The sequence below is a fragment of the Desmodus rotundus genome, chromosome 11 (assembly GCF_022682495.2).
Source record: "Desmodus rotundus isolate HL8 chromosome 11, HLdesRot8A.1, whole genome shotgun sequence".
Taxonomy (NCBI): domain Eukaryota; kingdom Metazoa; phylum Chordata; class Mammalia; order Chiroptera; family Phyllostomidae; genus Desmodus; species Desmodus rotundus.
In genome coordinates this window covers 96,995,777-97,010,108 of record NC_071397.1, presented here as the reverse complement: position 1 = coordinate 97,010,108, position 14,332 = coordinate 96,995,777, and the positions used below count along the sequence as shown (strand labels likewise).

Genomic DNA, 14,332 nt, shown 5'->3' with positions numbered 1-14,332 from the left:
GCGCCGAGACCCCCTCAGGGAGGGGCCACGTTACCCCCCCGCCCCGAGCTCTCAGAACCACAGCACCTGCCTACCTGACAAATGAGGACTGTGTGGCTTTCCAGAGAAACATCTGTTCTCCAGCATCCCTCCCTGCAGTTGAGATAATAAACCAGCCTTCGTCACGAATGCATGAAGTCCGCATGTGGCATGAAGGCAAGGCTCCAAACATCCCAGAATCTTCTAGCCACACAGCCACGGCCCCCACCAGTCACCAGGGTCAGGAGGAGACTTCTGCCCGAGGGACAGCTCTGAGCAAGGCCTGCGTGCAGTCACACTGGCCTGAGCCTCGGTAGGCAGATGGCTCACATCCTCGAGGGAGGAGCTAGAAAGGAAGCAGCTCTGTGCTTTCCTCCCAGGCCTGCTTGGACTGGGAAACAATCATCAGCGGGAGCTGATAACCAGCCCCCAAAAATGACTTCACCCCTCCATAAACTCCCCCTCATCCACCAGCCACGCTCAGCGTTGACCCCATGTGACTCCAGACTCGGGTGCAGACACAGCATCCCAAATGGAGGGTTGGGGAATTGTCGGCACTCAGCCGGGGCCGACAATTGTGGTCAGTCCCGTGAGCCCAAACACCACACCCTGGGGCACGGCCCAGTGGCCTGGCACCCTTTGGAGTCGCCACTGCCTCCTCTCAAGTCCAGATGGAGCCTGGTGTCCACTGGGCTCTCCCCTTCCCAAGCCCCTCTGAACCTCCATTTGGTGAATCTCTGCTTTGTCTTCCTGGTTTTGTGTGGCCACAGCGCTGGCAGGAGACCTGAGAAGGGAAGCGCCACGGGTGGGGCATCCAGAGTCCCTGACAGCCTTCCTGCCCTGCAATGTTCCCAAGGAATGTCACGGCCTCGGAGACATCTCCCCTCTGCTCCCTGGGCAGTCCCTGACGAAACGGCCTTCCCACAAAGCCCTTCTGTCCGTAGGCTCAGCTGCAGGTGCAGCTGCTGAGCCACAGAGACACCAGCCCCTGGACCGGTTGGTTACTCGGAGTTGGGCCCCAGGAGCCTCCATCTCTACCTTGATGGAAACTCGGAGTCTTGGCTCCAGTCCCGACCTGCTGAGTCAGAGCTGCATCCTAATGAGATGCATCCCAACCAGCAGCAGAGTCGCAGGCGTTTTAAAGTTCGAGCACGGCACTGCCCAGGAAGCTCAAAGCCGGGAACCTGAGAAGATCCGGGGGCGGCAATGGAAGGATGGGTGAAGCCCCCTTTCTCCAAACAGAAGTCAGGGATTCCTGTGGCAGGAGGATCCGAATCACCAAGGAAAAGGCATTTATCCAGTGACCTTTGACTTCCCCTGCTTGGGCGAAGGGATGGGGGCACCAGCGAAGGACGGCAGTGAGCCTCCCACTCTGTGTTCGGGCTGAGGAACTGGGGTAGCCCGAAGACACACGCTGGAATTCTAAGAACAATCCCTTAGGTAAGGCGTATTGGAACAATTTCTACAGCAGGACTTCTACCGCTTTGGCTTCAGCTCGTTCGCTTCTCACGCGTCTCCTGGTACATCTGAGAGGAGCGGCACCCCTGACGACCCAGGCTGAGCACCAGAACCCATCTTGGCCATCCCCTGGCACCCAGAGAGGGCCACGGATATTCACACACCCACAGGGCCATCCACACCTAGCTATGTCCACCGGGAGCACCAGACGCTCGCCAGCAGAAATCCAGCCAGGTCTGTCTGGGCTTCAGGACAAGTCTTATACCGTGACGGCATCACCTTGGCAGGGTGACTCAGTTTTCCCACTGTTGGGGCTGGTTTGGGATCTGGAGCCAGAATGCCTGGTTCGAATTCCCTCACTTGGTCAAGCCTCAGTCTCCTTATCCGTAAAATGGGGTTAACAGACCCTACCTGGTAGATTCCCAAGAGGAGAATGAGACTATTCCCCAAGGAGAACTTGGGACGTGAGCGTGACGTCTGCCCACAGAGCGTGACCAGCACAGCTGAGGAGACAGCAGAGAACAGGGCGCACGCCCCGGCTTTGAGGGGGCGCCTCGTGGACGGTGGCTTTATGCCCTTTACCGATGGCCCAGACTGTCTTTCCCGAGTCTACCACTCTGAAGACCTCCCCGACTCAGGGCCAGGGACTGTGGGGTTCGTCTTCCTCTCAGTGTGCGGGGAGCGAGCTGGCACCGATCCCAGAGGTGACCCACTGGGATGATGCAAAGCGAAGGTCAAGGACACAGGTGCCAAGCAGAGCCTGCACGCCCAGTGACCTGGGGGCAGGAGACACGGGGCCCCGGGCCTCACCAAAAGAAGGCGTTCCCCCACTCGTAGCTGTCATCACCCTGCTTCTGCGCCCGGACGGTGAGGTCGAAGCGGGACCCGTCGCTGGGCCACGAGAAGTAGAAGACGCCCGAGTTGAGGATCTTCCTGAGGGCCGTGAGCCGGTCCTCCTCCCTGGCCTCTTCCTGCAGAGGGTAGAAGTCGGTGGCGGTGATTTTGTAGATCTCAGCCTCCGGGATTCTGCCCACAGACGTGCAGCCTGTCACCAAAACCAGGAAGCTCAGGGATGTGTCACCTGCAGGGGGAAGCGGACAGGACGGCTTAGCACCCCCGTGGGCAGCTCGCAGTGAGGGGCCCAAAAGGCCCAGTTCTTGCAGCCACTACAAGACTTTCTGTTCACGACTCCCACACATCCTCTGGCACCCCAAATTCCTCAACTCACAGCCTCGGGAACCCCCTGCCACATGGGCCCGCAGCCTGAGCTGTGGTTCTGCAGTGGCCCGGACCTGCAGCAGCACCACCTGAGAGCCTATTGGAAATGCAGATTCTGGGCCCACCCACACCTGTGGGCACTCTAACACACCCCAGGTGAGGCTGCTGCCTGTCAGGGGCTAAGGGTCACTGGCCTGGAGCCTTACTAGCCTGCACCCTCTCCCCCACGTCTGCTGCCCAAAGCCTCTCAAAGCCACCATCCCATGAGTCCCCAGCCACTGTCATCAGCTGATGACCCTCCTCCAAGCTCTGTCCCTGGAGTGGCCTCCCAAACTCACCTGATGGCAGACCTCCCTCCTCCACTTAAACCCTTCCATGGCTCCCACTCTCCAGGAACTGAAATGGGAACCCCTCTCACCCCGCCCCCTCCTCTGGCCCCACGTAGGGTCACCAGGGTCCCGCAGCTGTTCCAGGCTGGGCTCTTCTGCTCCTCAAATGTCCCATATGCCCCCTGCCCCGGGCCTTCACCCACAATGCTGCCTCTGCCCTGGATGCCTCCTGCCCCACCTGCGCAGCAAGGCCTTCCACAACTCCCCCGGCCCCACTCACCTGCACCCCCAGAACAGCACAAGCCCCCCACTGCTGGTCAGGGCCATCCTGCCTGCCTCCCCCCACCCCCCGCACCAGAAGAACTCCCCCCCACCCCATATACTCATCTCAGCAGCACCTGGAGCCAACCCTGCTCTCCAAAGACACGGATGGTTGCCCCTTCTACATGTGGAGTACACCCCAGTCAGCCCCCCTCGCAGGCCGAGCTCACCCCCTCCCGCCCACCCCACGTCCCTAGTGGACTGGGGCTCTGCCAGGCAGCACTGTGCGTGGCAAGTGCTGGATAGATCCTCCCAAATGAGCCGCCTGCCCCCGTGAAAGGTCACCCACCCCCTCCAGGGACCCCCGCTACCACACTGCCCCCGGATGTTTTCTGCTCTGCACCTCCCACCACCCACCGCCCAGCAGGCACCTGGCACACGGGGAGGTGTGTGAGTCAGGTGCACGGCAAGGCTCAGGGGACGATGGGGGCAGTGCCCCGCCCTCCTCTGCATCAGGAGAATGTTTCAGAGGAACCAAGAGATGACGTGGGTGATGGACTAGCCTTCCGGAGTGACGTGGGTCTGGCCCACAGGATGCTCCCCCCACCCTGTTCTCAGCAAGGTCTACTCCCAGGGGTCAGTGGCCATCGCTGGAGTGATGGTGGTCAATGTTCTTAGGCCTTCAGGCACTGATAAAAGACCCCCAGGACGGCCAGTTCCACTGCTCCCGCCTCCCCTACCCCTCCTCACACTTAACAGGAAGGAGAGTACTGCCGGGTCAGGTCATGTCTGTTTTTTGTTATTCTTTCATTATTGATAAATAAGTCACCACTGCCTACTGCTGTGGCGGGGGCGGGAGTCCCACAGGGTCAGGGTCCACACCCCACCTCGCCAGTCCGTGGTCAGGAGACCGTTCTAAAAGCACATCTAAGCTGCAGACGGTGACAGGGGTCAGGGTGTGAGTTTCTCAAGTAGAACAGGCGTCATTTCCGGAAGACAGGTGGGTTTGCGTGGACTTGACGTCCTCACATGACAGCCCCTCACATGCCACTATTCCCAAGCCTGGGCTAGGACCGACACCCAGGCAGCCCGTCTGCCTCACCCAGTAGACGCAGCGCAGGGAAAGCAGAGTCCGGGACAGTCCCCTCAGAGCCTGGAGGACAGCCCCTGTGCCCCAGGCTTCCAGCCCTAAGATTAGACTCTGAAGGCCGTGGGTGCGAGGAGAGGCATGCAGAATTTTACTTTCCGTCTCTGCATCCGAGTCCTCCCAGCCTCTGTGTGGGGAACTGAGTCCCTGGCCAGAGTCCCAGGCTGCTGTGAAGACAGTGGGCACTTCCTGGGCAGGGTGTGGTCGAGGTGGGGGAGGGCTTGGGACGGGCAGCTGCAGGCAGGCCAACAGGGCTCTTCAAATGAGCAAGAACAAAGGAGAGTGCCGCCCCCATGGAGCACTGGGCTGAGCCCTGGGAGAGGGGCGGCTGGGTAAGAGTCACGTGGGAGCCTGGGGGGAGGGCGCTTTGATGACAGCTGGCTCACAGAGTAGTGCTCCCAGTGCTTGGCCCCTACCTTCCTCCCAGCACCCTGGGGGAGGTGACGTTTCTGCCCCATTTTACACAAAGGGAGACACAGGCACAGAGAGGTTCTGAAGGGAGGGAAGGGTCCTGGTCTGAGCCTCGCACCAGGCTGTGGGGCGTTGCTGCCCCTGGGCCCACCTGTCAGGGTGGTATTGGCCGTGTCCCCCCAGAGGTGTCTCTAGGGGAGAAGGGTGAGGCCAGTGGGACCCGCCTGCGCAGGTGTGTGAGCAGGCCCCTCCGATGCTTGCCTGGAGCCAGGGGCCAGGCTTTGTTTTCACAACAGTCGGGCAGGGCCAGTTTTCTCACCAGCGAGAAGTGAACCGGGCCTGGGGAGGGCTGTGTCCAGGGGCTTGAGACCAGCAAGGGTCTTGTAGGGAGGGACAGACAAGCTCACACTTGGCCTGGCCGCAGAAGACGGGGCTTGGAGCTCTGACACCTGCAATGGCCTGAGCCACCTAGGCAGGTCTCCCAGCTCTCTGGGCCTCAAGTGGGGGACACCAGATGGTCTCCATGTCCTTTTAGCTCAAACACTCTGGTTCCGGGGCTCTGGCCAAAGCGCCGCCACACCAGGCCACAGGGTGCTAGCCAGAGCCAGGTGGGGTGGTGGGGAGCACAAGCAATGGGTCACAGGCCAAAGACACACCAGAAACACACACTCTCTCACACATGTACACACAGGCACACCCATGCACACCCCTTCAGAGGACAGGAGGCACCCAGCACAGATAACTCCAGCTGCAGCCCGGACGCGCAGGGTGGAGAACGGATGACCTCAGCACCTAGCGTTTTGCGGGCCGAGTCTCAGTCTGGGAAGGTGACACTCTCTGCAGGTGGACACTGCCCAACAGTGTGAATGTCCTTCATGCCACTGAACTGTACACTTAATGTGGTTAAATTCTAAAGTTTAGCTCCTGTGTATTTTACAACAGTGAAAAAAAACCAACTCCCAAACCTCAGTATCAACGTACAAATCCTTCCCTTCGAGAGGGCTGTCTTCAAAACCCACCTCTGGATCGACGCGGCCCCACTGCCCGAGTCCTGCAGTGGCAGGGTCGTGTCTTATCTAGCTGTGGCCATCTGCCACGCGGCAGGGGAGGGCTGGCACTGGGTTGCCGCAGACACAATGCCATTTGTTTGGGGACAATGCTGGGTGTGTCTTCCCTGAGCACTGCCTCCCTGTGCTGGCATTTCTCCGTGTTTGCTCAGCTCTGCTTCTCTCCCCAGCCAGGTTCCCGCCCCCCCCCCCCCCAACCCTGGGCTGCGCAGGGACCGCCTGATCTATCTTCCTGCTCACACACACTCTCCAGTTTACATCTGTAAACAAGGGAGTCTGGGACTCTGTGTTGTCCCACTGGGAAGGGAGGAGCTTTGGCCAGGGGCTCCTGGAGCCCCCTCTCCCACCCCACACTAACATGCTCAGAATTCTAGTGCCTTCATAGCCAGGTGGCACCATCTCAGGTGGCTCTCTCACCTCCTCGTCCTAGACCAGGAGAGCGGGCTATGCCGCCTTGCTGTGCTGGCTGCTTGCGCAGCTCATGACAGCCAGCTGTGCATACGTTGTCCCGCGCCGACTGGGAGACGGCAATCATCCAGGGTCGGTGTGGTTACACCATGGACATTCCCTAGAGAGCTGGATGTCAAGTGTTTGCCAGCATACCACTGGGTATAGTTTTTTTGTTTTTTTTTTTTTAAGATTTTTACTTATTTATTTCTAGAGAGAAGAGAACGGAATAGGAAAGAGAGGGGTTGAAACATCAATGTGTGGTTGTGTCTCGCACACCCCCAACTAGGGACCTGGCCCACAACCCAGGCATGTGCCCCGACTGGGAATTGAACTGGTGACCCTTTGGTTTGCAGGCCGGCACTCAATCCACTGAGCTACACCACCCAGGGCAAGGTATAGGTATTAAAATAAGTTATTCTGAGACTGATGAAGGCCAGTGCATCAGAGACTGGCCAGAGAACACTGCATACCCTGAATCTCAAAAGACTGTCAAACTCCCCTCTCCAGACTTTGCCTTCTGAAGGGACAGCCCAGAGAAGTGAACTCAGCGAGCCTGCGCATTTTCATCAGGAGTCAAGGCTGCACGGGTACTCGGCCTGCGCCCTTGACCCCACACCCAGTTCTCCCAGAGGAACCCCTCTGCCGGCCGGCCCCTCCCACTCAGTGCCTGTTCTGTCGCGGAAACCTCTTAGGAACAGTGTAAGACAGAGATGAGGGTTTTCCTGGTTTTACAGGAGGGCCAACAGCCCTCGGGAGAGCAGAGGAACTCAGGGGCCAGCCTGTTGTGCAGCTGGGGCTGGAGCCGGGAGGGCTGTCTGGGGGCAGGGGACAGGGGACAGGGCTGCCATGCTGCCCCACAGGCTGTGCACTGCACAGTCCCGGAGACACAATGCCTTACAGACCTCGATGTATTCGGCCGTGAGGCTGTGCAACAGGGAGGCCTCAAGCGCTTAGGTTAGAAGCAAGTCAAACCTCTGACATCTGGGACAAATTCTTGTCGCTGCTACACTCCTACCTTCTGTGCTCTGCTCTGTGTGGACCCTGGGAAACCCAGCTGCCCTGCTGACTGTGGGGTTCCGCCCCCTCCAGCTGGCATTTCAGGGAGGAAGGTGGGACTGTGAGCTCCCCATGAACACCTAGGAACCTGAGGTGAGTAAAGCTTTCATGCAATTTTCATGCATTTCCTTCCCTTCCAACAGAAAAGGCTATTTTCATGTGCGTGGGAGGAAACGGAACCACCTGCCCCAAGGTAGAGCCTGAGGGAAGTTCTCTTTCTCTGTAGGGAGCCCCGTTGCCTAAAAAGTCAAAGGGGAGGCCACCTCCCCAGCCCCCACCCCCCAGGAGGGTCGTCCTGGTGGCTACCAGAAGGCGAATTATGCTCCGTGCTTGCCAACACCCTGAGCAGGTGAAGAAAAACAGAACAAAGCAAAAGCAAAGTGAACAGATCCAGTCTGGGGTTAGGGGCTTGCAGGGGGGAAAGGAAATCAAGTCAAAGCCACGTGCTCCTCACTGCAACCAACGCAGATCCGAACAAGTGGATGCTGAGGCCCAGCCGCCCCCCCCCCCCCCCGCCCCGCCCCGGCCCCAGACACCCCAGGTCACGGTCAGAAAAGGGGTGAAAAAGCCAAGTCTTTCCTACATTCCAAAGGCCAACCTCATCCCCACCCAACGCCCTGGGTCTGTCCTGGATGGAGACCCTGGCAGGTGGGCCTGGGGGCATTCAGAGGCCATCAGAAATGGGGGCCGGCACCCTGAGGCCCTCCTCAGCTAGTCAGTTTCCCGGGCCCCCTGAGGCTGCGTCCCCTCCCTCCTCAGTGCAGGGACAGGCAGGCTGCCGGCTGCAGGAAGGGAAGGAAGAGGGCCTTGACTAGGCAGCCCCAGGAGTTGGTCACTTCTCTCCACCCCTTGGCCAGGGGACGCTGCCCCTAGGCCAAGCACCCTGCAGGCACCCAAGCTTGTGGTGACAATGTTCTTCTGGGGGCTATCCCCCTTCCTGGTTGGGATGCATTTCCTATAGCTGACCTTGGATGACCGCCCAGGAAAAAGTGCTTCCCCTGGGACGGGGTGGGCATGCTCAGCCTTCCTTCCGCCTTTTTTTTTTTTTTGGACAGAGAGGCCTGGAGGTGGAAGTCAGCCCCTGTGGCCAGACAGCATGAAACCTGAGTCGCTGCTTAAGAACTGCCTGACCTTGGGCAAGTTATGGCACTGCCCTGAATCCAGGACCCCTTCTAATGTAAAATGGATCATTTAATTACGTACAAGGAAAACGCTGCCAATCACTCCCAGCAGTAAGCTTCCCGCGGTCTCCGAGTCTGTAGAGGGAGCAGCCAAAGCACTGACCTCCCGGGCTGCTGGGAGGGCTGAGTTCACGGTTACGACACTTACACAGGGCCTCGCCCAGGTGGAGCGCCGTGTGAGGCTACCTGCCATCCTCACGTCATCCCCATTGAGGCCAGGGCCACAGGAATTTTTCATAACCTTGGCAAGATCACCGCGGAGGGGGTGGAGAGGCATCCCATAGAAAAACCTCGGCAGGCAGCACGTTTTCTTGGAAACAGCAAGCGTTTGGAGGCAGCTAGAGCTGGGCTGGAAGCCTGCCTGGCTGGGCTTCTTCAGGCCAGTGACTTTACCCCTCTGGGCCTGTTTCCTTTCCTGCAACATGGGGTCTTACACTGCTTATCTTCTGCAGGATTGAGTAAGGTGACCTGTACGTAGCCCTTGGCACAAAACGGACATTTAACACACATGCCCTGCTGTGTGGGGACTGAGTGCTTTTCCTAAGTGCTGTTTAGAAATCATCCATGTTGTCAACATAGTGCAGGAAACTTCACCCCATAACAGACCCCGAAAAGCCAGGGCCAGCACTGGCGCTGTTCTGGCCGCTTCCACTGTCCTCCGTCCCTGAGAACAGCAGTGGAGATGGCCGGGCTCAGTCACTGTGCCCGAATGCGGCCAGCTCACAACCCTTCCCCGTGGGACTGAGAATCCAGTACCACCCGCTCTGGTCTTGGCCCCATGCCTCTCGGCTGACACTGGGCGGGACCCACACAGATTAGCCGGTTGAGACAGAGGGGAGGACAGGGTGGCACCAGGGGGAGGTGCCACCCCCAAGAACAGCCTGGCTGACGGCTTGGCTCCTCGAGCTCATCCTGAGCAAGGAAGCCCACGTGTTCCTGTGAGCTCTCTGCCTTTTCCAGTTAGACCAGGTGGGTTTTGTGATGCACTTTCCTTTCCTCTAGGTTCCCCCTCCCCCCACCACTCCAGGTGCCGGTGGCTTTTCTTTCCTCTCCAACAGTGCCCAGGCCCCTCCCTCACACACATGCCCAGACTGTCCAAGGGGCCTGGGACTTGCGGCATCCACCCGTCCTAGAGGACAGGTCCCTTGTAAATGACAACCCCCGGGCAGACCGCCCCCTGCCCGTCACTGATGCTGGGGTGCTGATAGGCAAACAAAGGTGAGCTTTCTTTGCACCCAAGGCCAGAAGCAACGTAGACAGGTGAGAATCAGTCTGCACTCACCTTGACCTTGCCGGCATGGAGGAGCAGGCTCAACAAAACAAACATTTACAAGATCCTCACAGTTAAAACACAACGCCTGAATCTGGCAGTCCTTCCAAACCAGCACAAGCTGGCAGGCGTTCTGACAGAGGAGGCTCCGAGGGAGGGGATACTCACCGGATTTCAGCCTGAGCTCCCCCAGGCAGCCGTAAGCGTCCGTGAGCTTCCCGTACTGGCCTCTGATGACCTCCTTCTCCTCCGGGGCTGGGGGACAAACACATCACAGACACCGTCAGCCTGAGTCCCCCTTCGGAGTTCACGCACCGCAGCCTTCCAACGGCTCCCCACCCACTCGGAAAAGAAAACGCAGAGACAATGGCCCGGCCCCCAGGAACGCGGGTGAGGGTTTCATAATCAGCGAATCCCCAGGCAGCCGAGATTCTGCTCTCCCCACGGAGAGCTTCGCTCTCTGGAAGCGCCCACCACTTCCTGGGGGCTGGAGAGGGTGAGGGGCACCCCGGCTGGTGGGAGGCACTGGGTTCCAGCTGGAAGCAGGTACCCGGGACCTGAGCTTGTCACCTGCGCCACAGTCCACATGCTCAGAAACACAAATGAGACATCGTTACCGCTGAGTCCGCTCCTAAGGATGTCCCTGGAGGCTTTATTCTGCAGTGCTCACTGCAGGCCCCAAGGACCTGCTAACCTGAGCAGAAGACGGTCCCTAGATGCCCCGGGCCCTGAACAGTGAACCCCAAGGCACGCTGCATGAGTAGAGCGCCCCCCAGGTCGGCAGTTGCCCTTGAAGCCCAGGGCAAGTCACAGGCTGGTGTGGAAGCAAAGCCGACAGAAGGAGGCCTCCGCTGGCGATTCCAGGGGCAGGCTTTAGACCCCTTCTCGGGGTGTGCCTCCCAGTGCACGGAACAAACTAGAAACATGGGCAGATCCTCACACGGGGCCTGGCAAATGCCACGCGGAGACTTCCCAGGAGGCAGTCACCTCGTTTCCATGGCATTCACCGACTACAAAGGCCCTTCTTCTGGGGTGACAGGGAGCGCCGGGACACCCGGCAGCCGCACACAGGGCTTTGGGGAGAATCTGCGTCATCCCTAAAGTTTTGTGCTCATGTTTCCAGATGTGTAATTTCGTGGGGCTAGGTCCACAGTTTTCATCAGAATCTCAGGTTGGTGACACCAGAAAGGTTAAGAACAAGTTTAATAAATTACATTTCTACCCAATACTCACGTGAATTTTTCTGATTGGGTTTTTTGGGGGGGTGGAGTGGGGGCAGAGAAACCTACAGATAATTATGAAAAGGACTGGGAGGCCACAGTCCCGCCCACTCCGTCCACTCCAGCCTCGGAGCAGCGGGGCAGCGGAATAGCTGTAGTCTCTGACCGCTGCTGTAACCAATGACCCCGGAGTCCATGGCTCAGAACAGCACACATCCATGGCCTTACAGAAATGGGTCTCACGGGGTTAAAGTCAAGGTGTCCACAGGACTGTGTTCCTTCCGGAAGCCCTAGGAGAGCATCCATCCCCGGCCCTGTCTAGCTTCTGCGGGCCACGCCGGCTGCTGGTCCCCCGCCCTCTCCAAAGCCAGCCACTGAGGTGTTCTGGTCGCTCCCCCTTCACATCTGATTCTCTCCCTCCTGCCTCCCTCCCCATCTTTTAAGGCCCCTTGTGAGTACTCTGTGCCCACCCACACCACACGGGATAACCTCCCCAGCTCTAGGCCCTTAATTCACTTAAGCACAGTGGCGAAGTCCTTTTTACCAGGTAAGGGACCATTCCCAGGAGCTGCGGCTTAGGACGTGGATGGCCGCAGGGCCCACGGACAGACCCCACACGCTCCTGCAAGCCCTCAGGGGTCCTGCCTCCACAGTGGTCACAGCGAGGGGGAAGGCATCCTCTCTGGCCCTCGCATCCACTCCTAGACACCGAGGTGAACAACGCCCTCTGAGCAGAGGCAACGACAGGCCCCCTGTTAAGGGGCCAGCACTGCTAGGTGTCTAGGGAGTCCCCCTGGCCACAGGCCCGCTCCCTGCTGGAGGACAGGTAAGTCCTGTGAAACCCCCACCTCACAGGTGGAGGCGGGTGCCCCTCCGGCACGCCACGTACAAGGCCCTGCGTGGCGTTTCCCTGTCCACAGGGGCCGCGGGCAGGTCCCCGGCCTCAGCGCAGCAGACAAGGGGGTAAATGCAAGAGAGTAATTCCGACACTCACAAAATATGTATTTCGACTCCAGGGGCTTTACAACACCTCCCAAGAGAGCCCTGAAGCTAGAATCACCGGGTAGGTCACCGTGAAACAAGAGGATTTTGTGCACCCAACAGAACAGAAGGAAACCGGTCGGCCCGGGGCTATGGTCAGACCCACACTTCGGACGTGGGACGTGACCACCAGGAGAGGCTGGAAACCACACTGACCGCTTGCCCCGCTGGGGCTTAGACGGCAAGCGCGAGCGTCACCAGCAACAGGCAACGAACACGGGGAAAAAGGTTTTTCATCTTCCTGTTTAAAAACAAAAGAGCACCCCACCTCGGAGCCGCCTGGCCCCGCTCAAAGCCTGTGAACCTGGACTCCCTGACATAAACATCCTCCCGCCTGACTCTCCCTGGGACGACTCACACCCCGTGGGGACCTCGGAGGTCGGGGGCCGTGATCCTCCTGTGAGAACATTCGGTGTCCCACCACAAACCAGGTTTCTCAAAGCGACGATGATCATCTCACAGTCCTGGGGGGCCTCGGTGTGAAAGCAAGCGTGCGAAGCCTGGGTGCGCAGGGCTGGGCCCCCTGCCTCGTACCGGCTTCCGGCCTCTGCCTCCACTGCCACACGGCCACCTCCTCCGCGTGCATCCATGTCCCCCTCTTCTCATAAGAACAGCTGTCCCATTGGAGTCGAAGTCCCACTGCTCCAGCATGACCCCCCCCTACTAACTGCACCTCCAGTGACCCTATTTCCCAATTAGGTCACATGCTTAGGTATGGGGAGCTGGGACTTCAACGTGTGATGTTGGGGACACATTCGAACCCTTAACACTCAGTAATGTTTTCACCGGTGACCCAGTCCTTTCAAAGCCCAGACTCCCCTGCAAGCCGTCTCTGCAGGCAGCTGCTTTTCTTTTCTCGATGTCTTCCTCTCCAAGGCTCCTTCTTCTTTTTTGTTTTTAAAGATTTTATTTATTTACTTATTTTCAGACAGAGGGGCAGGGAGGGAGAAAGAGAGGGAGAGAAACATCAATGTGTGGTTGCCTCTCGCACACCCCCTACTGGGGTCCTGGCTCACAACCCAGGCATGTGCCCTGATGGGAATCGAACTGATGACCCTTTGGTTTGCAGGCTGGCACTCAATCCACTGAGCCACACCAGCCAGGGCTCCGAGGTTCCTTCTAACCGCCTCCTGTGATACAGATCCCCACACTCCCCCAGGCCCGGCCTCCCAGATAACCTGTCCCCAAACCACCCACAACCCCTGTTGGTCCCAAACAACTCTATTTCCTCATTAGGTCTGAAGGAAGGAGAAATCCCTTTTGTTCTTCAAAAAAAAAGCTTCCAGCCTGGCTGGTGTGGGTTGCAGGCCAGGTCCCCAGTAGGGGGCGCTAGAGAGGCAACCACACATTGATGTTTCTCTCCTTTCTCCCTTCCTCTCTCTAAAAATAAATAAATAAAATCTTAGGAAAAAAAAAGAGCTTCCAAATCAAGTATCTGAAAGCACCGAACAGGTAAGGAGTGAATGACAGTGCTGTGGGGGGGTCGTGGGTAACAAAGGACATACCCCCAGGTGGGGCTGCAGTGGGTCAGTTCCAGCCAGCTGCCCCCGGCCGGCATGCCAGCCCAGTGCCGGCAGGCCTCCAGTTTCTCAAGAGAAATAGGCCATCCTGGTTTTTCAGTGTGACAAGCAGCCCGAGCTTATTTCAGGCACCGTGTGGGCGGCACACACACCTCTGCAGACTGCGCCTGGCCGGCCCATTTGCAACTTCCGTCCCTGCTTACAGCCTCGGTTTCGGAAAAGAACATTCCTGCCTTCCACACCTTTGTTGCACTTCCTGTGAGAATGGTTTTGCTTCCCTTGCCATTGGCCAAGATCCTCCAGCTTGCTAAGGAAAGGCCTCATGTCTACCCTCCCCTCCTCTTCCTCACCCACGTCTTGGCCCTGGGATGCCACTTTTCATTCTTGAGCACGCACGTGGGAGCCTACCGGGGCTGGGCACCGGGATCCAGCAGTGAGCCAATCAGGCAGCAGCCCAAGCACACCAGAGTCAGCGAGGCAGGCACGGGGCTGCGGCAAAGTGGGGACATGTGCCGTGGATGGGTGACAGTGGTGGGACCCTGGAGTGGGGCACAGCCGAGGCCCCTCACAAAGGCAGCGGAGCGGTGGGGCCTACTCAGCGCCAGGTACCGAGTGAGCCCCCTGCCAGGGCGGACAGACAAGGTCGGTAAGTACAACATAGACAGTGAAATGAGCTAAGGAGGGG

The 14,332-nt window shown here is 58.7% G+C and overlaps 1 protein-coding gene across 14 annotated transcripts in view; it reads right to left on the bottom strand.

The window, feature by feature from the left end:
• The window catches only part of SYNJ2 (synaptojanin 2), an 84,424-nt gene that overhangs the window by 53,146 nt on the left and 16,946 nt on the right, over positions 1 to 14,332 (bottom strand). For 13 of the 14 annotated variants that reach the window (XM_053913500.2, XM_053913495.2, XM_053913490.2 and 10 more), the window contains exons 2-3: positions 10,035 to 10,121; positions 2,287 to 2,557 (exon numbers count right to left, since the gene is read on the bottom strand). In XM_053913500.2, coding sequence (XP_053769475.1) covers positions 2,287 to 2,557; positions 10,035 to 10,121 — 358 coding nt within the window. The remainder of the gene's footprint in view (positions 1 to 2,286; positions 2,558 to 10,034; positions 10,122 to 14,332) is intronic. The other variant, XM_071219650.1, reaches the window with a different exon arrangement.